The sequence below is a fragment of the Tripterygium wilfordii genome, chromosome 18 (assembly GCF_013401445.1).
Source record: "Tripterygium wilfordii isolate XIE 37 chromosome 18, ASM1340144v1, whole genome shotgun sequence".
Lineage (NCBI taxonomy): Eukaryota > Viridiplantae > Streptophyta > Magnoliopsida > Celastrales > Celastraceae > Tripterygium > Tripterygium wilfordii.
Genome location: NC_052249.1, coordinates 12,171,749 through 12,195,496, shown reverse-complemented (window position 1 = coordinate 12,195,496; position 23,748 = coordinate 12,171,749). Strand labels below are relative to the sequence as shown.

The window sequence follows — 23,748 nt, the reverse complement described above, 5'->3', positions numbered from 1 at the left end:
TGCATATATGTGATCACTTATAATTACATCATCATCCTGTGCATTCACCTGTCTGACAAAACGTAACTAGTTCCTTTATCTACCTCTTTTAGGTGGTAGTATATATTATATATATATATATATATATATATATATATATTTCTTGTAGTGGCAGACTGCCAGTAGTTCTGATATAATAAAGTATTTAAACACTTCATAATAGTTCAAGTGGAAAGGTCCATCAAAGCCATAGCAATATTATGGAGACCAAGACATTTGTATGACTGTAGCCCTAATTAGTATTATTTCATTGTTAATAGAGTTTCCCTAAATTCTCAGCCCAAGCCAAATATTAAACACTTCAACAACCAACATACGGTACTAGATACCATAGATTTTATTTTTTTTAAATTTCAATTTGGTTTCTTGTACAAAATTATTCATCCAAAAAAGGATCTAGTGACTAGTATTGCTATCTTTATAAGATCTTTGGTTCCGGCGACAAACTATAGTAAGAACAAACAAAGGGTGGATACAAAAATGGAAATAGTATTTTTGATGAATTTAAAATAGGTAATAATAAAAATAATTAAGATACTGTTTTATTATAAGTAGTAGATGAGCCCAATTCATTTTATTAATTAGTAAGGAAAAAATACATATTTATTGATGTAGTTGAGCAGTGTCTTAAATCTATACTATATATAAAAGCAGAGGCTCTAACAATTGTTTCTATTTTGTTGACACCTGTCATGCTAAAATTCTATGTTTCGTCTTACGTGGACTCTCCACACTTCTTTACCTCTTTTTCGGATGCTCTCACAGCTCTCCTCTTATTTCTCCAATAATCTTTTCTCCAATAGAACGTGTCGGGCGACAATAAAAGAAGGGGGAAAAAAAAAACGCACGACCTTAAAGCCGTTTCTACGTCTGCTGCTCCCGTTCTCTATTCCCATCTCCCAATTAAACATGCCCGATGGCAATAAGAACGCTGTTCGTTTGTTGCTTCTTTGCTTGGGTTCCATAACCCACAAAATTTGCAATTGATTCTACGGAGCTGTTGTTCGTTTGGTGATTCCGTGCTCGGTTTCCATAGCCCACAAAAGCTACAACCGATTGCTGCTCCCGGTGTTGCTTCCTTCTCGGTTTCCATAGCCCACAAAAATTGCAACCGATTGCTACTCCCGTTCTCTGCTTCCATATCCCTCTGAAATTCAAGTCTATAAATCCGTAATCCAAGGTGGGTTTTGCGAGCACTCGCTTTCTCCCTTGATAGTTTTACAAGAGAAGTCATGGGTCGTCCTCCAAGTAATGGCGGGCCTGTGTTTCGCTTCATGGCCCACAGAGGTATCACCTTCAATTTGAAGTTTGTCGCTTTTGATTTTTTTTCCCCTTTCGTATGTACTGGTAAAACCACATGTCATATATTTAATTTGTTTGATTATTGGTTGATAAGAATTTAAGTGTGAGGTTCCATTTTTTTGATTCTGTTTGTGTGAGTGTTTGTTTGCATATGTCCATATTTGTGTCTTCGTGAGGAATACATACCGGCATATTTTCATTGGGTTTTTGCGTTGAATGATATGAATTGGGTTGGTTTGATACTAGGTTTATCGGCTTTGATGTTATGGGTTTTGAATTTCTTTCTCTTTGCTTTGTTTTGTATCAATTTTGGGAAGATTTTTATGTCTGGCATAATACTAATTTTGGGAAGATTCATTGTCATATATTGATTTTTTTTGTTGAAACTATGTTCTTTTGATGGAGTTATCTTATGTTTTTGATGCATGGTGCTAGATTCATCGTCATATATATGACTGGATGAAACTTTTTCATGACTACAGGGTGTAGAATTTGTGGGGGCGTTGCCTGATAAAATGAATGGTTATGATGGAGTATTCTACAACTACTTTAGCATAGGTATGCTCATTCAAGTTTTAGATATTATTTAATTTTTTGCAGTTACGACATTTGTTGGAGATGCTTGGGTCCAATTGTTGGCAGATTTTGCAAGAACAATTTTGCACAAGGCAGATTTGAACAACCTATCTTTTCTTACCCCGACTATAAAGCACATGTGGCCTAATTATGTTTCTTTTATTAATTCATAATAATGTGCTATAGCTTTTTGACAGGTATGTTTTTCAAATATTGCCCAATTTTATTATTATTCTGATAATTTAATCTCGGTAGAAAGTTTGATGTGTGCGTCTCTTATCATTTACAGCATGTGCATTGGGTTATTGTGTATCAATTTTCCTGTCAGTTTATCATTGCATTTCTATGATGAAAAATAGTTGTGATTATGTATCTTTTAGCCTATTGTGACAGTATGGTGTTCACCTTTGGCAATTTGAAAATTGACGTCACAAAATAGTTTTTGTATGTATTACTATCCATGTTCCCCTGTTTCATGAGTAGCCAAATAATGAGATTGATGTAGGGGAATTATGCATGGTTGTTGATTTTTTGCAAATTGATGAGAATGTGGCAATGGAGATCATAAATCATAGGTTACTAAGGCACCCTAACATAATCCGCTTCAAGGAGGTAAGTGGTTCCCATCTCCTAATTGTACTTCTTTCTCAATGATGCTTCAACTATCCTTTTATCAATTTATTTAATTTGTGCTTCTGCTTTGTTTGCAGGCGATTTTAACACCCACACATTTGGCTATTGTGATGAAGTATGCTCCTGGTGGAGAGCTATTTGTGCGAATCTACAATGCCGATAGATTTAGTGAAGATGAGGTTAACAATTTCTCGCCTTTTCTTTAATTTTTGTTTTAGTATTTGTTGACACTTATTTGGTAATGATCTGGTATTGTTCTTCTTTCCATTTTAAATGTCAGGCTAGGTATTTCTTCCAGCAGCTGATCTCGGGTGTCAATTACTGTCACTCCATGGTATAATCAACTTAGGAGTCCAATAATACTTACACTGTTCCATGTATTATATCGATGTCTATTTATGTAGCCTGGTTTATATTTCCTTTTTGCAGCAAATATTCCATAGGGATTTGAAACTGGAAAACACTTTGCTAGATGGAGGCCCTGCTCCACGCTTGAAAATTTGTGATTTTGGTTACTCGAAGGTTCGAAATGAAAATCATATTTGATTCATCCTCTTGATAACACATTTTATTGTTTCTCAGTTATGATTTATCACTCTTAGTTGTTATACAGTCATCTCTGCTGCATTCAAGACCCAAATCTAGAATTGGAACTCCAACATACATAGCACCAAAAGTTCTTTCATGGCGAGAATATGATGGCAAGGTAATTTTTTTCGTACTATTTTTTCTAGACATCCTGATTGCCCACAAAGCTCGTGTTTTCTAATATAGAGAAAAATGGTAGGAGCCGATTTGTCTGATTACCAGTTCCATTATTTTCTTGAAGCATTAGAGTATTGCTTTTGGCCCAGTCAGGGATTTTGTATTTTTTAAGAGGGGCGTTATTCTTTGTTTGGATAGATGCCATACATTTTGTAACCATTTCTAACTCCCACGTGATGAAAAAAAGTCAAAGATCTCGAGAAGAAAATAATCCCATTAATGGCAAGGTTCAAACTCTTCATGACATTGTAAGTTTGTTAGTATTGTGGTTTGGTTGATCAATTCTCAAACATGACATGCTAAGTTTTTTAATTCGTTTTATTGTGGGTTGATTTTGAACAGAACAAGCAGCATGGGAGGGCCAAGGAGAAAGAGGTAAACATCAAATATTTTTTTTTTTTTTGATACTAGGGAGGGGGAAAACCCACAGACAAAACAAAGGATTAAACCTCTACTTGCAAGACCCGCCTAGGCCAAGCAACTCCAATAAAATCCTCCCAAAGTAGACCCTGAATGCCAACAATAGGATGGCTTGAAAGGAAAGAATATTTCCTGAAGGATTATTCTGTCCAAGATTTTAAAGAAAATGGTTTACTATGAATCCTAGATGTTTTTACATAGTTTATGGTTTCTGTATTAAGACATTATATAAGTTCCTGTTATCTTTCTCATAAATATTTAATATTGCAATGGCTGCACTTCTTTTGTGCATGTGTGTAAACGTCAATTGCTTTGGTTGATAATTCTGTAATGCAAAGTTGAACTTTGTTTGATCAATAATGTCCCCAAAAATGTTTGCAATACTACTTCATAGTTGGTCCTCTTATTCATCAGATGATGCAGATGTGGAAGCATCTCCAATATACATAATGTGTAGGCATGCGTAAGGTATATAGACTATGCCTTAAGTAATGTTTTCTATATTTCAAGGCATAGCCATGTATCGCTCCCGCTTCCACAAAAATTTTATGAATGACATGGGAAAGGGACTTATGATACATGCAATGCCATGAAATTGCATTTGGATCTCTGCATTAGTTGCTCAAATAGTATATGTATATTTAATTATGTTATCAACATTCTGTAAATTTTTCTAATATCATCTATTATTGATTTGTCGGTGACTTAATGCTTTTATTTATGAATATAGTGATATTTCTCATCTTGGTTTTACTTGGTTGTGACAACAGATATCATTATGTTACAATTCCTGCTCTTAAAAACTCAAGGAAGCAGGGAAGACCTGTTCCATCGGCATTACTGGTCTTTTCGTATAGAATCGGCATTACTGTTCTTTCACTGGATGTCTTTACATATGTGCTTGATGAGTGTCGTCTGTTGCAATTGACGTGATTCTTGGTTATAGCCACTACTGTAAATGATTCAACATTGGAAGAATTCTTGCCTTACTTGAAGAGCAGTGGTGTTGGTGTAATCAGTACTTCTCTTGCAATGGGGCTTCTTACAAAAGTTGGCCATTATTGTCATTGAATAAATTGTCAAATATGATTGATTGGTGTGTAAGGTTGATTAATTAAAGAAAAGCACAAATGGTGAAGTCAGCTGTGAACAAGACCAAGAATGTGATAATTGCAGCGGGATGCTAGAGTTTGTCGTGTTGTGTTCAAGTCATCAATTGGTGAAGTGTACATGGGAAAAGGATTTGCTGGAATTATTCCAGCAATTCCACCACATCTCCACCATTGAATGCATTAAGTGTAGTGTTGTCAAATCAATGTATTGTTGCATTGGATGGTGGAGATGGGGTGAAATTGCTGGAATAATTCCAGCCCCCCTATCCCGTGTACATGAACCCCACTAGAAGGCCTGACAATGTCTTTAACGAGTATCACTGGTGAAGTTTTAAGCAAATTTGATGAATAATGTAAAATCTTTTCAATTATGGATAAATAATTATTAACCATCAATTCCATACTCACATTAATTACTTTTTCTCATATTGTGTAAAACTTGACCAAAGAAATTGAAAGAGAAAACTATAACATCTATAAAACTAAGAAATAAAATTCTAAAAAATAAAAAATATACCCGTGCAATGGTAGATGATGTTACAAAAACTATGTTTGGAAAGTGGAGCACCAGTTTTCATGATATATACTTATTTGTAATGTTTGTGCCATTGCGACAGAAATTCCTATACTCATACGAACCCAATTTGATGATATTGTCTGACTTCATCAAGAGTTACTATGGACGATTGTGACCTAGGTAATCATTTTGATCTCAAAAGTATTCTTAGGTAACTTTGTTATCCTTTGTAAGGGGAGGTTCAAAGGAATTCCAGATATCATAGATTTTCCTCCAACCAAGGGTCCAAAAGCATGGACAAGAATGAAGACGGTAGAATCATCTTTAAACGAAATGTTATTCAAAGTTCAAACTGATGTTGTGGGGTTCAGCCTTCGTGTTAAATAAAAAGTATTATTGTATGATGATTGTTGCATTCCCACAATGTTAATCTACCCAGCTCAAATTTTGCAGTAAAAATTTGGATGATTGGTTTTCTAATTAAATTTTGTTATGTTTGTTCTATGTAGTACGACATAGTTATGTCTCAAATATTTGGATATCCGGCTCGGCTTTGAAGATTGGATAATGTCTCAAAATATCATAATGTTTCGGGTAAGATCCACAATGAAAAAATTAAGGGTGGAGATCCACATTGAAAAAATTAAGGGTGGAGCGGCAATGATAAGAAGAATTCATAATGTAACACTTTAATATCGATTTTCTGGGCTAAAACGAGGATATTGGGTTTGGAGAAACAAATCCGTGAGAGTTTTGGCATTAAAAATTTGCCTTGACTAAAAGAAATGCATTAAAAATTCTAAATAACATGTTTAAAAAATTAGTTTATTATTCAAAATCATATGCATTACAATAAAAAAATCCATATCAAATTTGATGAGCAATGCAAATTCTTTGTGATTATGAAAATTAATAGTTGTAAATAAATTTGAATTAGTATGTTTTATCTCCCATAAATAATTATTAAAAATAAAATCAAATTGAAAAAAATAAATATAAAATCTAACAACTAAAACTCAAGAAAAAAAAATCAAACCCGCGCGTCGCGCGGGTTCACGACTAGTATATAATAAGGGAAGCCTCGAATGGTAAAGGAGGCTTCTCATGAAGCCACGTCATCAAAGTCACAGCCTATTGCTCCCTGACACGTGTCAAAGTTGAATTGAAATACCTTCCCTGTTCTGAATTACATCAATTGAGAAGATGACGCTTCCTTCTCCGTCCACAGACATTCCACCCTCGATTTCAACTCGACGCCTCTGCTTCTCTAGGCCATTCATGCATGTGACTTAATGCTTCTCCTCTTTTAAGTAATCGGTTGAGTTTTCAAAGGTTTCATATGCTTCAATTTATTTTCTCTTATCCTTTTCGTGATATTCTCTCTATTTATCCTCTCCCATTTTGCTTTCTTTCCGATTATCATCAGATCCGCTGGAAGGATTTTCTGAGTGGTCCGATGAAGAAAGGCATCTTGAACGGCTACTTGGAACGAAAAGGCTTTGCGGAGTTAGAATCTCAGAGGAGTGTGTAGCATAGTGTATCGTCTTATAATCTTTTCTGTGTAAATTTACCCCTCCGTTCTCTCTCTTTGGCTCTTTTCTATGTAAATTAGTTTTCTCTGTTTTCAATCGAAACCCTAATTTTTTGTTTTGTTAATAGGGAGTGTTTCTACAATGCAGGGCTGACAAGCTTCAGACAAAAAAAGGCATCCGGGAAACAAAAAAAAGCCATGTCGGGGTAAGCTTTGGCCGTTACTTTCTAGAATTTTTCATTTACTTTTTCTGCTGTTATTTGATTATTCTCATGAAGGGATACAAGGTATGCTTCATATGTGCTCAATTTCACTGCTTCAACATCTCCCTCTGGCACCTTCGATCTATTTTCCTACAATTGTTAGATTTCTGATTTTGATTGCTTTTATTTAAATTTTGAGTTTGTACTTCTGCATTTATTTTTTTCATGGGATTCACAGATTCATGGTTTCAAGTGGGTCACTTCTTCACCTCCGGTATCAACTGTGCTTATGTTCTTGGATATTCTGAAACCATCATGGTTTCTCTGGGTTGGATATTTGGTGTTGTCGGCTAAATTTTAGATACTGCCATATCATTATATGCAAATCAGCACTTCAGGTGGATCAATATAATTTATAAATAATTTCCTTGCATCATAATTTAAAAATTATATAATTGGTTATTCCTCATTATTTGCTTGAATTATTTGTTAGAAGGTCATGGTTTGGTAATTCACACCGGCATTGTCTCACTAGATTAGGCTTTGTAATTGTTTATTGTTCTCCCCAAAAATTACATCTTAGTGTTCTCCCCTCTCGCGAGGAAATTATAAATAAAGCTAGATACTACATGAATGGAGCAGCAACATGACCCAGAAAAAGGAACACCAACTAATAAGGTATCTCTTATTTCATGTTACAAATAAGCTACACACAGCGAAATAACATTTCGTGCTTTCTGTCTTTTGTACTGCTCAGCGACTTTAGTTTAATTTCAGCGCTTTTAATCTTTATCAGATGGTTGGCCCCCACTGCCTATATCTTATTTGTTTCTGCTCTTCCCATTATTGTTTTTGGAGGGCAACTGTACTAGAGGATACATTTACTTTCATTTTGTTATATGTGACAGAATAGATAATGCTAGGGATGTTTAATTCCTCTCTTTTGTCTTTCTAATTAGTACATGGGGGAGGGGTAATGAGCATGTGCATGAACATGCAAATTTTATACTGACTTTTCTTTTATATATTTCGTTATGCTGTGTGCATTTTTGTCCTCTTTTTTGGGCTCTCCTGATTCTATTGTTGTTTCTTCAAGTTCATTTATGGACAGGACTGTCTTCGCTCTCTATGCTTTTGTCAGGTACATTCTTTCTCTTTTTCATTATCATATAAATAGTCCTTTTTAAAAATTGCAGTCCTTTAATTTGTTCTAAAAACGGTAAGTTAGGCAGAGTTTTTAGGTTATTTATTTGAAGAACATACGTCATATCTTCTGTATTCATCCTGACAGACAACAACTAAACCTGTCACACTTGCCTATGGCATATCCAAACCTAAGCATGCGACACAGGTTAGATTTATGTCTGTGTTAGCTTCGTTTTTAAGTTTGCCATGGTTCTGACTCCATATTTTACTCATTGTGATCTTGCTGTAGATAGCTAGACGGTGGAAATGTTTTTTTGGTTCTTTCCCCTCCCATGTAATTTGCCGTTTTTATGATACTTATAGTGTCCAATGGTTCATTCCACTTTTAAATATCTCTGTGAAGTCACATGTATTACAATTGCAAATGGTCTGTGGTGTCATATGGTATGTGTACATTGGTGCAGGTTTTATATTCCTCTTTTGAATGAAAATAATAATAATTCAAGAGCCCAAGTATGAATGAGTATGATGCGTATTTTGCTGTGCTTGAGCTAATTTGGAGTCCCCAATGCATACAAGTTCCATTTGACTACTGAGCTTATCGAGATGAGGCGTTGGTCATTGGATATATATATTTGTAAACAAGAATACAAGATAGTTTCGGATAGTTCGCAACATGAGCTTTAAGCCTTCAACAAAATATATTACTGGACGACTGTTTTCATAAATAAAAACGTGTTTATGAAATTGACTCATTCTGAAAAAAACTATATTGACATGATTGCAACTGGACGACTGTTTTCATAAATGAAACATGTTTATCAAATAGACTCATTTTGTAGAAAAAGAACTATATTGACATAAGTCCATTAAAGTTCTAATTTCCCTACTAAATGATTACACAAAAAAAAAAAGAATTTATGTACAGAGTCAATTCATCATTATAATATTATAAAAAAAAAGGTGCTCTGAAAATATATACATGCAAATACTCCTTTTCTATATATTAGAAAATCTGTGGAATCTGTAAGAAATATTAATAAAACATAAATACTATGCAATATATAATAATCATATACATTGTAAATTTTGCTTAAAAAATAATATTATAAAACATATTTCGTAATATATGCAGATAAGAAATTGACCGAGCTTTGCGCGGGTACGCTACTAGTTTTTATTTATATCCAGAGATTTGGTGAGGACCAAAAGATAGAGTTGGAAATAAGCAATTCAGTTCTATTATTCCAATATCTTTTTGACCCTTCTGCAAAATGGAAATGAATCAGTTACCCAACTGCATTTATCTTCAGCCAATTTGACCGTAATTATCCAAATTATTATTATGTACATTATGATTCATGTATATTCGCTGATGGGCCGGGCTGACGACTCTAACCTATGGGTTTTAAATAATTCTGGCCCTAGGAAGGGCCGCTCAAGGCGTTTGCACTTTGCAGTTATCCATGAAGCCAAAAAACAAAATGATTAGAAAATTTTATGGTGCGAAGTGCGAACCTTCTGATCAAATATAACGGAAAAGTGAACCTCCAAATCCCAAATACGGCCTCCGGAGAACTGAAGCTTCCTTTGAACTCTCTCTGCACACATCGGAGCATAAACGTTTTATGTTTCGTTTACTCGTCTCTCTGACTATGGCATCTCCCCTCCTCTCTCTTCGCTCCTCCAATTGATCCTTTCCCTTTCTCTGCTCCCCTAACCTCAGAAGCGAAGCGTCTCTCCAGCTCTCTTCATACTTCAGCGGACCATTGCCGCTGCCGCCGAGTAAGGTCTCTAACCTCCGTTTTAGATAACTCTTCTAGTTTTGTCGTCTTCACTCAAATCTAGGGTTTGTGTACTGTGTCTCTCTCACTCTGACATCTCCTCTCCTTCGTGCTCTCTGTTATCTCTTCAACTGAATAATCCTCCTCTCCGATCCTCTTCTCCTCTTACCTCAGGAGCGAAAGACGGAAATACTTTCAGTTTTGGAGAACTTTAGTGTCCTTCGAACACTCTTTACAAACTTCAGTGCACCATCGCCGTGTCCACGGAGCAATCGAAAGTGTTTCCGCCGCCTCCAACTTCTGTGTCAGAAATCTCGTTTCGGATGTATCCAGAACAGCCAATTTCACTCTCGAGCCAGAGCCTTGCAGAACGAAGCTATTACCGGTTTTCACTGCTTGAAGACTCCCAAGGCCTTCGTTTCGTCCACGAAGACATGGAAAGGTACCAGTAACTGAGAAACGAAAGAGTTCAAACACATCTATATCTTAAATCTTTATTAAATACCTTGAAATCGTAGATCTTCATCGTTTGTCGACTTTTCACAACTGAACTGAACTGAATATGCGTATAGCAGCTTAAACAGAATCTTATTCTTAATTTCTTGTTAGCTAGACGGAACTCGGGTTCTTGTAGATGTTTTCTTTTGTTTCAATTCATTTTTTCTTCTTGAATGTAAAATTTATTTAGATCTGGTGGACTATCTGGTGGACTGGTTACTTCAAATCTGGCAATCTGGTTAATTCAGATGGGGTGGGTTCTGCCTTCATGATTATACTCGCTTAGTTCTTTTGGTAGTTCACTAATTAGTGAAGGGATCAATTCGGTCTTGTAGGTCTGTTCTGCTGTGGGTTCTGCGGAATTTTTTAAGTATATCAATCTTGATAGGCTGACATTCTTTTAGTGAGCTTATAAATTCCATTTTCAATAGTATGTATGTGTATGTGGGCGTGTATCTGCTTGTTGAGTAAGTGACTACTTGTCTTAGCTTTTTGTGTAGTCTTGACTCTCAATCAGTGGTTTTGTTTATGTGTCAACAAGCATATTTCTTATTCCCTATGATCGTTATAATGTGCATTCCTATGTATCTACATGGCTAATTGGCAGATTTTGTTGTCCTGGCAATTGGCAGGAAACGTCTGTGAGGGGTTGATGGGCTATGATTTATTTATCAGGATCAAATGTAAATTTAAAGTAGATATAGATTGAACTAAGGCTGAACTGCTGAATGAATATTGAAGCAAGGGTTTACTTTTTTGTCACTTAATTATACTTTTTCAGTGGTCATTGCATAACAAGGAGAGTCCTACAGTTCGATATCCTTGAATCATTGCACATTTTCTTTAAGAAATTGCTAAACCAAATGAATATATGGGATTGAACATCCTCCTTAAAACTTATTTAATTGCCTTTAATTGAGATGGCACAAGGTAACTAATTACATATACTAAATGGATGTTTATCCCATGGCCTGATTTGTGTTAGTTGTACTTAGCCAAGTTTGTAGTTGAAAGCAAGTTATGACAACGTTTTAAATAAGATTGAGTTCCTATTTAATTTCTCCCTAAGCTTTAGTGTTTTTTTTTTTTTTCAGATGAATTACTCTTAGGAGTTTTGAGTTATGTACTTTTGTGATTATTATGCACACTAATAACTTATGTTTCTCCTATTGTTTGTTTGATTTATGATTCTCCGAAAGATACCCTGAAAGAAGAACTTGTGATAACTCAAGTTTTTTTGTTTTCCAGTTTTTAGAGCCCATTTTCTATTTTAATTTTATCTGTACGAACTTGTGGATTTCCGCATGTTTTACCACTGACATGCAGTATTATTGTACAATGCAGCCGGAAAAGTGTTGCAATTAAAGAAGGTGATTTTCTTTCTAATAAAGCTCACATGTTTGCTCATTCTCTGCACATCGACTTTCAAAAGAGTGAAGTTAATCTTTGGACTGGTATTTCTCTTATTAATTCTGACTCTGTTTGCCCTTAGGATGATAGCAACCCTGCCATCTTTCAGAAAATAAGTATCCTTTTACTTTTCGTGCCGTTGGAGAAACTTGATCAAGTACGTCAGATTAATATGGCTGTATTTTGGTTGCACATGAAGTAATTATATTATCCCGTTAATTCTAATTCACTTATTCCATGTATATCTAACACACCTAATCATTATATGCTGTTCCATTTGTAAGTAGCTTATATTCTGGTGCCTATACTTTGAATGCCTTGGAATTTTGTCAGCTTTGGAAGTATCTTTTCTATATACTTTTTCTTTAATATCTCACATGTAAAAGTGAGGTTCGTTGATATCCTTGTTCTTTTTCATTTTTATATACTGATTTAATGTTGATTTTTACTTCACAACCAGGGCAAGTGTTTTTTTACCCAATTAAGTTTCCCATCCATCTACAAAGCATGTTCCTCATATATTCCCCATTTAAATTTGGCCGAGATATTTGGTTTGGTTTATTTACAGTTGCCAAGGCATTCTGGATTCCTTCCCAACCTTTCCACACTTGCTCTTCATCATTCTGAGTTATAAACCAAAAAAATTTGAAATTCCGGATTTTATGTATTTTATTTCCCGTCTTAAAATGAAGGTAGAGAAAGATGAGGGAATAAATTAAGACAGGTAAATCTTTCGATTTTCAAATAACTTATGCTTCATATATTTTGTATTAGCCCTAGCTATCTCAAAATCTTTTGAGTTCAAAGCTTGTCTCCATGTTTTCTATTTGAGAGTCTCTTGATATGTTCTCATCCATTAAGACAACCAATAACATGTGTCAAGGGACTGCGTCTTAAATAGATGCTCTTTGCATTTCGCCTATGTTTTTTAGAATTTATTACCTCCCTCCTTTTAAAGAATTTTTTAACCACTTATAAGCCAAAATACTTCATCTTGAGTTCATGCATTCTATGATCGAAGTACTCTCTTGCCGATGCAAATATCTTTTGCTAGATTACAATTTATAAGTTTCTTACATTCTCAAATGCAATTTGTAACTAACTTAATGCAAAAGATGACTTAAACTTCTAACCACGCCTATTGAAGGTCGTCAGTAAGGTAATGGGCATTTCAGACTAATGTCACTGTTGCAGGGAAATTGTTATGATGAACTGATGTCTGAAGTATCAGACCATCTGCGATATGACAAGGTAAGACTAATACTTTTCAGTTTTCACTATTCTTTGGGGGATTGCTTGAAAAAATGACCATGGAATAAGGCTATTTAATTTAATTATTATGGCTATTTAAAAAGTTCATTGCATTCATCGGAAGTAAATGCATATTCTAGTTGGACTGCATGTTAGAGAAGTGATGAATGTTCAAGAATTGGCCATCTTTATGAGGTTGATTTACGTAACTAACCGAGTCACCATGTACCATATGTTTTCTCATTTCTGGAACTTTGCCCACACCAGCGATCTGTCTTTTTGGATTTTTTTTTTGGAGTTGCATCTGTGCAGTGGCATGAATATAATACATGTACCTATTATTATAATGTCTAATTGTTGACTCAATCTTTGAGTTGCTAGTAGGATTTGGGGAGTAAGTAACTACGGTAAGTTCTGTTCTGCTTATATCATGCTTGATGTATGGCCACGTTTGTCCCGTACTCTTGTTCATTGTTAATGTTGTGTTATTATTAGTATATTTGGTAATGTTGCCATACGAACGTCCTGTGTCAAGGTAACCTTTATTTATATGGTCAACGAACTTTGTAATGGAATGACAAGCCTGGTTACATACGCTATGAAACTTTGTTGATAAATTTTAGTCATGCCCCTAAGTTTATTAAAAATATTCCAATTTAAGTTGATCATCCCTTATAAAATTAAGTTGACATGGTGTATTTAGTAAATATTGGGGTGGTTAAGGTTTACCATCTCTTTGCTGTTGGACCTCGGTCCTATTTATATGGCCCATGAGAGCCTAATGGGTTTGGGACGTGCTTAGTCCATTTAGCGGTGCAACCAACTCTAGTTCTGTTTTACTCGTATGCGAATAGAACTGTGTGGCTCGGCAAACTTTAGATATGCTATGCCCATTAGTATTTACGGTTTAGAGGAAGAGTACTTCTGCCGGAATGGCAATTAAATTGTTTTAATTTTTTATTTGTTTGCCCATATCTATTTGGGCCTTATGTTAATCGGCTTTACGATATATTGATTGGTCTTACCGAAAAATTATTTGAAAGGGCTAATATTGAACTGCCTTGGGCCCAAAACTGTTTGCCCATATCATATTTTCTCTCTTGGGATTAATGGTCGTTTAATCGACTTTAGGCCCACATTTGAATAATCTTAAGGCCCATAATTGGATGGGCTTAAAGTAGGCCCAAATTTGGATAGGCTAAAACAGTTCCCTGTTAAATGGGCTTGAGGCCCACTTTGGATGGACTTAAAGGCCACGATTAATTGGGCCTGCGGCCCACCATTTAATAGGCTTGGGGCCTATATGTAAATGAGCTTGAGGTTCACATTTGAACAAGCTTGAGGCCCACTTTATAATGGACTTGAGGCCAACAATCGAGTGGGCTTAAGGCCAATATCTAAATGGGCTTGCTGCCCACTTTAGGACTGGCTTGAGGCCCACTTTCACATGTGCTCGAGGTCTACATTATAATGGGCTTGAGGACAACATTTGAATGGGTTTTAATTGAGGTTCTATTGGGCTTAGCTAATTTTTTTGATTGGACTCGGAGCGCGCTTTTGAAAGCTCCTGACATAATATATATTTATTTAACTGCAGGCCCAATATTATCGGCCCAAAGCTTACTGGGTTTAAAGATCTTCTGATACTATGGCCCACATTTTGTTTGGGTTGGGCTTTAATGCTCCTATCCAAGTTACGTTTACCAAGGTATTGGATATCTAAGACGACTATATAAAGGTAAATTTTAACCACCACCTAAGTTTATTAAAAACACCCCAATTTTAATTTATCACCCCTTTTAAAGATCAGTTAACGGAGTGTGTTTAGTAAACTTGACTAAAATTTACCCTATATAAAATATAATAGAAGCTTATCCACACCAATCAATGCCTCTTACCTCTTAAAATACGACACCACTCCAAACATACATAAGCAGCAAAATTTGTTATTATGAATCTATGATGACACCATCCACATGAAGTCCACAAACAATTAAAAAAAGAAGAAGAAGACTCGCGAGTTAGATACATGACAACATATAAACATGCAAACTAAACACCAGTGGTCAAAAGCATCGTTAAAATACACGCCACTCCACAGGTCCATCTAATATATCAAAATACACCCTAGTTCGAATGCATCGTCAATGCAACATTTCAAAACCGAGGCTTTCAAGCTTAGTTAGTTGTGAAACCAGCAGAAGTTATGTAAAGAGCATATAGTAACAGCACATCATTGACGCTATAACACTATTTAATGTGGAACATTCAACCGTTGTTAATTATCATGATATAACCATTACAGAAACAGAATCATACAGAACACAAATTGACGTCTCAACCTTTTGAGTTTAATCAATAAAAGCCTGCAAGGGTTAAGAGACGATCATGTCTACTAATCCTTCAAGAGTACTTTTGAGCATTTCTTTACAATGACCGATGGAGAGTACAATAAAAAACAATTATAGATAATGACATAATTCAAATTCAAGAAAAACTTTTTCAGTAAAAACTAAAGAAATGAAACAATTTCAAAAAATCAACAATACGTAGACTACTGGGCTGGACAGATCTTATGATGTGTTGAGTGGCAAGTTTAGAACAGGGATGGATCAAACAGTGGGGCATTATTATCTAAGAGAACAATTGGCAACAACACAAGTTCCCAAATCCCTAACAAACACATCCTTGAGAGGTGACGAAGGGTATATTAAATTGGTGAGATCTCGAAATTAGTAAAAATAGATAAATTACATTTTGATTAGGTTTCTAAATCGTAAAATATTGACCTTACGACGACGCCGAACAACTCAAGTCTTCAAACAAATTTTATGATATCACTAGTGTAAGGGGTTACCCTCTTGCTTAACGAAGGCCAGGATGCATGAGAAAGTTCCTTGTTAATCTTAGATGTTACTTTGTTTAAAACTTTTAAACATGTGGCATGATCTCACTAGTTCACAAATCACATATCATGATTTAGTTTTACCAACTGAACATAAACAAATTTTGCCAGCTAATATGCCTGATCTCATATATTGATAGAACAAGAGGACCATCACTCAATAGCCAAGCCCCAACCCATCCACAGGCCATTGGGCCTGGCCCATACCATGCAGTCCAAGGCCCAAGGGGGGTTGTGGCCAAGCCCTTCTATGGGAAAAGCTTGGTTACTAAGGAGAGGGAATACCTATCACCTATATACAGCACTTCCTCCCCTCTCCTAACCGATGTGAGACTCTATCATATATTTTTCTATGATCAAATAATGTTTGAGTTAGGGGAGTACCAACCTTGTTCATATACCAACATCTCCATCCCATTCCACAGCAAGTCCAGAGAGCAGATTAAGAGTGCCCTTTATCATACTGAAGAAACAGAATCAACCTGCGTAAATTTTCAGCCAATATCTTTTAAGTGGGAAGTGCCTGAAGCAAAATGCGCAATGAAGTTGGCGAAACAGATTATAATATGATGCTTAAAGGAAATGAAAGAACAAGCTTGTACCTCATTAGAGTTTGGGGGTATGATAATGACTTGAATGGAAATATATATACATACAGAATTTAATCCAGAAAAAATACCATAGACAAGATTTCAAATAATAAAGACCGCGGGAAGTCGAGATACATCCACACAAGACATTGCTAACTAGCCATTTAATCCACGCAACAATCAAAAACTTAAAAGCAGGTGAAATTGTTAGAAGACAAATAGCATCTTACTAGAGGGAACGTGATTTGCTAAAGGTGCAAATATAGCAACTAAAAAAGCTTTGGCTAAAAAATCAAACTAATACAACAATGACGAAAAAAAGAGTAAGAGACCCATACTCTTTTTTTTTAACCTTTTTTTCCAAGACAATGAAAACATGTCACTTTCTCATTTACAATACACGTGCATTCCATGAGACAATGCATATATCCACCAAAAATGAATTTCAGACACCCAAACAATGCAGAACTCAAAAATTGCAAAATTAATGTATGGCAACGCTTCTGTTACCACCAGAATGCTCCAAAATAAGATACCATAGTACAACACAATTTTTAAAGACAAATGAGACAAAAGAAGATACCATAGTACAACACATTCATCATCAAAGTCTTATCCCATAGTATCATAATCACTATGTTATGGGTAGACTACATGAACCCATCCATGCCATGAGTTTTCTTTGCCACTTGTTCTTATCAAGATCTACAATTTCATCTATTCTATAGAGTTCATGCCACAATAATATCTTCAATATAGTAATGCCCAATAATATCTTCAATACCACAATAATATCTTCAATATAGTAATGCCCAAGCTATCTTAGCATATTTTTATTGCATCTTATTTTGATTGGCACTACCCCTATCCTAGATTGAATCATCTAGTTTCTTATCCTATCACATCACATACAAAATATGTTGAAATTATGTCGATTTAAAAGAGCTAAAAATACTAGCATGGGTATCACAGTTTAAAATTGAAGAGAGATTGTCCTTTGAACTGGAAATTACACTTTCATATTCACCACCAATTATGATCCCAGTAAGAATAAAAATTGGGAACGATGAGGCATGCTCTATGTAGCTGCATGTGGAAACACCATCGCTGCTTTGGAATAAAAAAGTATTTGCCACGGCATAAACCAATAAAATAGAAGTTCCAAATCAGATCAAATGCTGAATAGTCCTGAATAGGAACACAGGCATGCTAATTTCCAGTGATGGATTTTTTTTGATAATGTGGAATCTCTCCAATGAAATCCATACGGTACTCCGATGCAGAGTACACCCAGCTACCGGCTATCAGCCACAAACCAGTAATACCATTTAAAGATCAGGTGCACATCTCTGAGTTTACGGTTGACCTAGGAACTCAAACCCTCTCGATTGGGACACCATGAGAAGATTCATTTCCATTAAGGAACTAGCTTGCTATATTTTCTTATTGTGACATGTGTGAATGCCTAACATTCAATCACCAAATCACTTAAAATAAGATTCAATTTGGGAATCATTGCTTGCCATGAGGATACACCTTTTTATTCTATCAGATTGAGATCATCTCATTGAGAATACAATAAATATATCAACCTCAAAATGAAATGATGATACTCACCAGTTCTGTCGATGTAAAGTTGTAAACCACCCGAACAAAGGAAAGAGGTTCTTGTCTGAATTTGAGAGTTGCTGCCACTTTGTAATTAATGGAGACATTGATTGAACCATCAAGTTAGTTAACGACAAAGTTTTTATGATAGAAAACGTTAAATTCATTAAACGAAGAAGTTAAAGAAAAGTAGGACAACAAATGTTGTGCCTGTGAGAGATAAAGAGCAAAAACAAGAACTAACACAGCAACAAAAGTGACATAAAGTTGTTGACATAAAAAAAATGCACAATGAAATGAGGAGAGATAAATCATGATGGGCCGTTCTGGAAGCTATATACCTGATTCAGTTCTGCTCCAACAGCATCCGCTAAGTCCCAAGAGTGGTACACAATTCCGTCTATATGTTAAAGGACATTTTAAAGAGAAAACACAGAACCTATAAACTTAATAATGCAGTTAATCAAAATATCATCTCACAATGGAAATATTTAAAGGATCTTATCATATAGCTAAAGCTAGCAAAGAACTGATACCTCCCAAATGCACACAGAAGGTGCGAATAACTTCTACAGCTAAGTAGCTAACTCTTGGCACATTGCCTTGCCGGCTACAAAGCCAGGATAGTGGAAGACTCGGAGAACCTTTGCTGAACAAGAGAATTACCTAGCCATTCTTTAGCGTATTGCCTCTCCTTGTGTGGGCAAACAGAGAAGATGCTCAGAGGAGGAGTGTTATGGCCCTTGAACCCCTCCACTAACAACCAAGGCCCAACCGATACACATCTAAAGCAAGGGGCCCTCTCCTACCCACGCATGGGCTGCCCACCTGCCCATGGGCCGGTTGTAACCAAGGTCCAGTGGCCTCTGCCCTTCTGAAAACCTTGACTATTAGGGAAGGAAGGCCCTCCCACTTAAGTTCTGCATTGGCACGCCCACCTCTTCCGATGTGGGACATGACAAGGAGATGGAGATACTATAATCTGAAGGAGAGTGAGCTCGTGAAAGCAAAAAATCGAGTTCCAGATTCTAGGTTTTAACAATTCATTTGGAGTTCGAATATAAGACAAAGAACAACCTAACAACACAAGGAGAAAAAATGCGCTCGTGAAAGCAAAAAATCGAATTCCGATTCTAGGTTTTAACAATACATTAGAGTTGGAATATAAGACAAAGAAAAACCTAACAACACCACGAAAGAAATACAAGACAAAGCAGAAGAAGCATACGCACGAAAAAGAATCCGTGAACGAAGACGTAGGGAGGAACCACGGCCCATACTCTGGTCCGGACGATCGTCGATTCGGGACTCGAAGATCCTACTTCAACCAATGAAAACCTAACAACACAAGGAGAAAACCCTAACAAAACTGAAGGAGAAGCTCGTGAAAGCAAAAATCGAGTTCCGATTCTAGGTTTTAACAACACAATGAGAAAAAACAAGGAATACAAGACAAAGCAGAAGAAGCATACGAACAAAAAAGAATCCGCGATCGAATACGTATGTAGGAACCACGGCCCGATACTCTGGTTCGGCTACAAGGCCGGATGATCGTCGACTCGGACTCCAAGATCCTACTTCGACCAAAGAAAAACCTAAGAACACAAGGAGAAAAACCTAACAAATCTGAAGGAGAGCGAGCTCATGAATGCAAAAATGGATTTCCGATTCAAGGATTTAACAGAGTTGGAACATAAGACAAATAAAAACCTAACACAAGGAGAAAAAACGAGGAATACAAGACAAAGCAGAATAAGCATACGCACGAAAAAGAATCCGTGATCGAAACGTAGGGCGTAACCATCTACAAGGCCCGGATGATCGTCGACTCGGACTCGAAGATCCTACCCCAACCAAAGAATTACGGAGCCATTTTTTCGCGAATGGCTTGTCGACTGTCGTCGCGAACTAGTAGAGACTAGAGAGAACAACTGCATCGTGTTCTCCAAGGAGGTGAAGGAATATGAGAGAATGAAAGGAGGGCGCGCGGAAATGTAGATGAATATCAAAAGTTGGGCCGTCTATTGGGCTATAAGCCTCGATAGATGCAGATTTTTTCGGCATATTGGGCCCTGCCGATGGGTTACGCCCAAGTGGGGTATATTGTTTAGGAAACTCCACAGAAACAGCGCGGAGTCGCTTACCCTCGTGTCTAGCCCGTTCAAAAAGAGGAACAATCAACGGCAATGCATACTACATAAATGCGACCTGACATTATACTCCTTTGACTGAACACTTTTGACTTATAGCCCGCAAAATTTATGTACTGAAGCGGCCGGGGCTGGGGGGAGAAAATATTCAGTGGGAAGCAAACACCACATCTGACGTGGTGTGCATGTCTCATTTATTGGTTGACACCTGATCACTAAAATCTCAATCAGTCAAATTTTAGTTTAGGTTTTAAATGGCTCACAAAATTTTAGTTTCCCAGAGAAAGTTCAAATTTTTAATTTCCCATGATAGTCTCTCGTCAAAAGTAGCTGTCAAGGATTTCACCTCTTCCTCCTAAACCAAATCCAGACCAAGATTGATTCTGCCACCGGTTTTCTGCTCTGACTAGGATCGATCTACATGGATTCAAGAGATTTATCTTTCTAGCTGCATATTTGGATCTTGACATCTTCGCCATCGCTATCATCTTCCTCAACTCGACGTCGATATCGACTCCTCCTCTGTCGAAGGTGTCGAGGTGATTTTTCGATTTGAGTATGATGTTTGTAATTTTTTTGAATTTCTTTGTTATATATACATTTTTCGAAGTGAGCATGAGTATTTTTTTTGTCGATCCTAATTTTTAGGTTTTGATTATTTTAGGTTCTACAATTGCAGGTTTTGAACCCTAAATCCTTATATAAGCATGAATTCATTGACTCTGTTGGGCACTGCAGTAGCACAACACATAGAGTCCTCATAATATTTAATTTCACATAAGCACATAGGTTTTGGGTAGCACATATAGTACTTGTAATTTTTGATATTTGGAGATTTGTTCTTGTTGTTGGTTGGGTCCTTGTAATTTTTGGCTTCCCTTGTACATTTACTTGAATCATTGAGAGCAATATTTGGAGATTTGTTCCTACTGTTGGTTGAGTCCTTTTAATTTTTGGTTTCCCTTGTACATTTACTTGAATCAATGAGAACAATATTTGATCATATTAGGTGTATATGATCAAGTCAGCTGCTTCATCCATCTCTGAATTGCTACACAATTGTGCCAAGACTATAGCCATTCACTCAAGTCCCTGTAATTTTTGGTTTCCCAGAACTCTATTTTGGTGAAGTTACTGACTAAGGAACAACTATATTTTGGTGAAGTTACAGGAACCTAAGCAAAAATATCAACTTCATTCTATGATGTAAAAACAGAGCAAATAAATAGCAACTCAACCAAAATAATCATTTCCCTGATGCTATTAATGTTCAACATCGTACAAAATAGATCAACAAAATGTGTCATTCATTTCGTTGTGAACTACACAGATAATATAAACATATCAGAAATCTCTACATTCCATATAAACAATACACAAAGCTCCATATCAACGCTCCATATCAATTCCCATCAATCCTACACCAAATTCGGGATAATTGTAGCTGGAAGCCTGGCTCAATAGACTTGTGAATGTCATATTTTGTCCATAATCATTATCAAAGTGTGTAAAACCTGGCTGTGAAGTGGAATGTGCATAACCTGCAACATCTACAAGATTATGCATCAATTAATAACCCTTATAGAATTTATAAACAAGCAAGACTACATACCTGACTGTGAAGTGGAAGGTGCATAACCTGCAACATTTACAAGAGATTGCATCAATTAATATATCTTATAGAATTTACAAACAATCAAAACAATAACCTTAATCAAATGCCTTTGATCTTCCTTAATTAACTCATGGTTATGCTTAGCTACTAGATCAATCACTGTCCAAACATCACCTTCAATGCCAAACCTAACACGAGCTTTACAACCACACCTAGTATCTATTCTCTCAATTTTTCTTTGCTCATGTGGTGGGACATATGGTGAAAACCCCTCACAAGAACAAAGAAAAATACACCGACGTAATTCATTCTTCCGATCATATGACTTTTGGCCCCTTCGAACTCCAAACCCTTTCTGAATTGCGTACATATTATATGTTTTATAAGCTTCATCCTCACAACTAAATGTCATTCCAATCTTGAAAAAATTTTCATCATCCTCATTGTTAACAACTAATGGGGTTTTGTCAGCCATGGCATAGAAGTCTACATTGAAAAACAAAGAAACACAAAAATTATTTTTCAACAGAGAGACTCGATTTTCAGCATATTTAATCAAGAAGATTAGAATCAAACCCAGATTTGGGTTAAGCAAGTATTTAGAAAATGTTATAATGTGCAGTCTTTGAACAAGTATTGCTGAAGAGAAAGGACACCAACGATATGGAATGGAGAAGACGATGGAGTTGTACCTAAGAAGGAGACCAACAATCTGGAACTGGGAACCCTTCGTAGAGATAAATGTCACGCCATTAACAAAGCTGTCGACAATGGGTTGAATGATTCTGATCAAGTGCTGTACGAAGAAGGAGACCGAAATGGGTTTAGATCGTGGTTTTTTTTCTTTGGCTTTTTGGATAAAAACAAAATTCGAAACTGAAATATATTCATATAAAATGTCAAAAACCTAAACTCTAAGCGGAAACTTGAAATTTTGTGTGGGGTCTTTAGTGGCCAGGTGTCAACCAATGAATGGGACATGCACACCACGTCAGGTGATGACGTGGTGTTTGCTTCCCACTAAATATTTTCTCGGGCTGGGAGCTACAGACAAGTATGGTGGATTTTTGCAGTAGAAAACAGGATTGCAAAGCCTTCTCAACTAGTCAAATTATCAATATTGGATCCAATTTTCTCGGTGAGCGGAACACGAACAGTTGACATTTAGCATTATGATACGGAAAAGCTTCCACAAAAATGAATTAAATTCAAAGAACGAAACTTCATTTCAACTTACCATGAACAGTGTCAAAATTGTCACTCCATTAAAGACATAATAGCCTTCGTACTCGAACAGTCTCCTTGTTCTTGGCTTGACTGGTCGGCAAGACACCAACCTCATTTATGATTTATCTCCTCGTTCTGCGCATTCGGACTCATATCACTATTTGAGTATAGGTAATCTGCATAACTGACAACACTGCGTATAGTCAATAAGCAGGCTTTACACCTGTAATTATTCTTGTCGAGTCACCACTTATTTGCTGGGCCAACAAAAATGTTGACCCTGTCCCACCTCTATTATACAAAAAATCAAGTCAAACACGTATTCTAATACAGCCACATCAACAAAACACATCTTCCAATACAACCACATCAACAAAACACAAATTTCTATACAATTTCTCTTCCCACCCAACATGGAGGCCAACAACATTCCATTCCTCCATATTATCCACAACAAAACTACACC

General features: G+C 36.2%; 2 protein-coding genes and 4 long non-coding RNA genes across 32 annotated transcripts; 4 read left to right on the top strand and 2 right to left on the bottom strand.

The window, feature by feature from the left end:
• The first annotated feature begins 1,190 nt into the window (after positions 1-1,190).
• On the top strand, positions 1,191-4,928 carry LOC119983527 (serine/threonine-protein kinase SRK2A-like). 6 transcript variants are annotated; one of them, XM_038827191.1, is made up of 12 exons: positions 1,261-1,326; positions 1,824-1,899; positions 1,984-2,114; positions 2,423-2,529; positions 2,628-2,729; positions 2,831-2,884; positions 2,980-3,072; positions 3,164-3,256; positions 3,454-3,563; positions 3,658-3,690; positions 4,150-4,203; positions 4,506-4,928. In XM_038827191.1, exons 3-9 carry the CDS (start codon positions 2,093-2,095, stop codon positions 3,469-3,471), a joined length of 489 nt encoding a protein of 162 aa, XP_038683119.1. In that variant the 5' UTR covers positions 1,261-1,326; positions 1,824-1,899; positions 1,984-2,092; the 3' UTR covers positions 3,472-3,563; positions 3,658-3,690; positions 4,150-4,203; positions 4,506-4,928. The 6 variants fall into 6 exon arrangements, with proteins under 6 accessions (XP_038683120.1, XP_038683117.1, XP_038683115.1 ...); XM_038827192.1 differs by lacking the exon at positions 1,824-1,899 and having other exon boundaries at positions 1,191-1,326; positions 1,942-2,114; XM_038827189.1 differs by lacking the exon at positions 1,984-2,114 and having other exon boundaries at positions 1,195-1,326; positions 4,159-4,203.
• Positions 4,929-6,568: 1,640 nt separating this feature from the next.
• Positions 6,569-8,779, top strand: LOC119984525. Of its 7 annotated transcripts, none has more exons than XR_005464932.1 (6): positions 6,569-6,696; positions 6,791-6,901; positions 7,024-7,101; positions 7,337-8,239; positions 8,390-8,449; positions 8,534-8,779. It is a non-coding gene; the product is annotated as an uncharacterized LOC119984525 (long non-coding RNA). The 7 variants fall into 7 exon arrangements; XR_005464927.1 differs by having other exon boundaries at positions 6,791-6,925; positions 7,044-7,101; XR_005464928.1 differs by having other exon boundaries at positions 6,791-6,925; positions 8,195-8,239.
• A 955-nt stretch (positions 8,780-9,734) lies between these two features.
• Positions 9,735-13,930, top strand: LOC119984441. Of its 2 annotated transcripts, XR_005464897.1 has the most exons (3): positions 9,735-10,470; positions 11,871-13,187; positions 13,572-13,930. It is a non-coding gene; the product is annotated as an uncharacterized LOC119984441 (long non-coding RNA). The 2 variants fall into 2 exon arrangements; XR_005464896.1 differs by having other exon boundaries at positions 9,743-10,470; positions 11,871-13,930.
• A 1,200-nt stretch (positions 13,931-15,130) lies between these two features.
• On the bottom strand, positions 15,131-20,269 carry LOC119983359 (transportin-1-like). Of its 15 annotated transcripts, none has more exons than XM_038827038.1 (5): positions 19,523-20,269; positions 18,632-18,690; positions 18,300-18,376; positions 16,481-16,555; positions 15,131-15,553 (listed from the first exon to the last, which is right to left on the bottom strand). In XM_038827038.1, exons 1-4 carry the CDS (start codon positions 19,566-19,568, stop codon positions 16,486-16,488), a joined length of 252 nt encoding a protein of 83 aa, XP_038682966.1. In that variant the 5' UTR covers positions 19,569-20,269; the 3' UTR covers positions 15,131-15,553; positions 16,481-16,485. The 15 variants fall into 15 exon arrangements, 7 of the variants coding, with proteins under 7 accessions (XP_038682966.1, XP_038682964.1, XP_038682965.1 ...); XM_038827036.1 differs by lacking the exon at positions 15,131-15,553 and having other exon boundaries at positions 16,072-16,555; positions 19,523-19,628; positions 19,763-20,269; XM_038827037.1 differs by lacking the exon at positions 15,131-15,553 and having other exon boundaries at positions 16,072-16,555; positions 19,523-19,628; positions 19,767-20,269.
• A 310-nt stretch (positions 20,270-20,579) lies between these two features.
• On the top strand, positions 20,580-21,478 carry LOC119984681. Its single transcript, XR_005464954.1, has 2 exons — positions 20,580-20,979; positions 21,105-21,478. It is a non-coding gene; the product is annotated as an uncharacterized LOC119984681 (long non-coding RNA).
• Positions 21,479-21,677: 199 nt separating this feature from the next.
• On the bottom strand, positions 21,678-22,904 carry LOC119983267. Its single transcript, XR_005464596.1, has 3 exons — positions 22,748-22,904; positions 22,053-22,079; positions 21,678-21,981 (listed from the first exon to the last, which is right to left on the bottom strand). It is a non-coding gene; the product is annotated as an uncharacterized LOC119983267 (long non-coding RNA).
• Between the last annotated feature and the right edge of the window lie 844 nt (positions 22,905-23,748).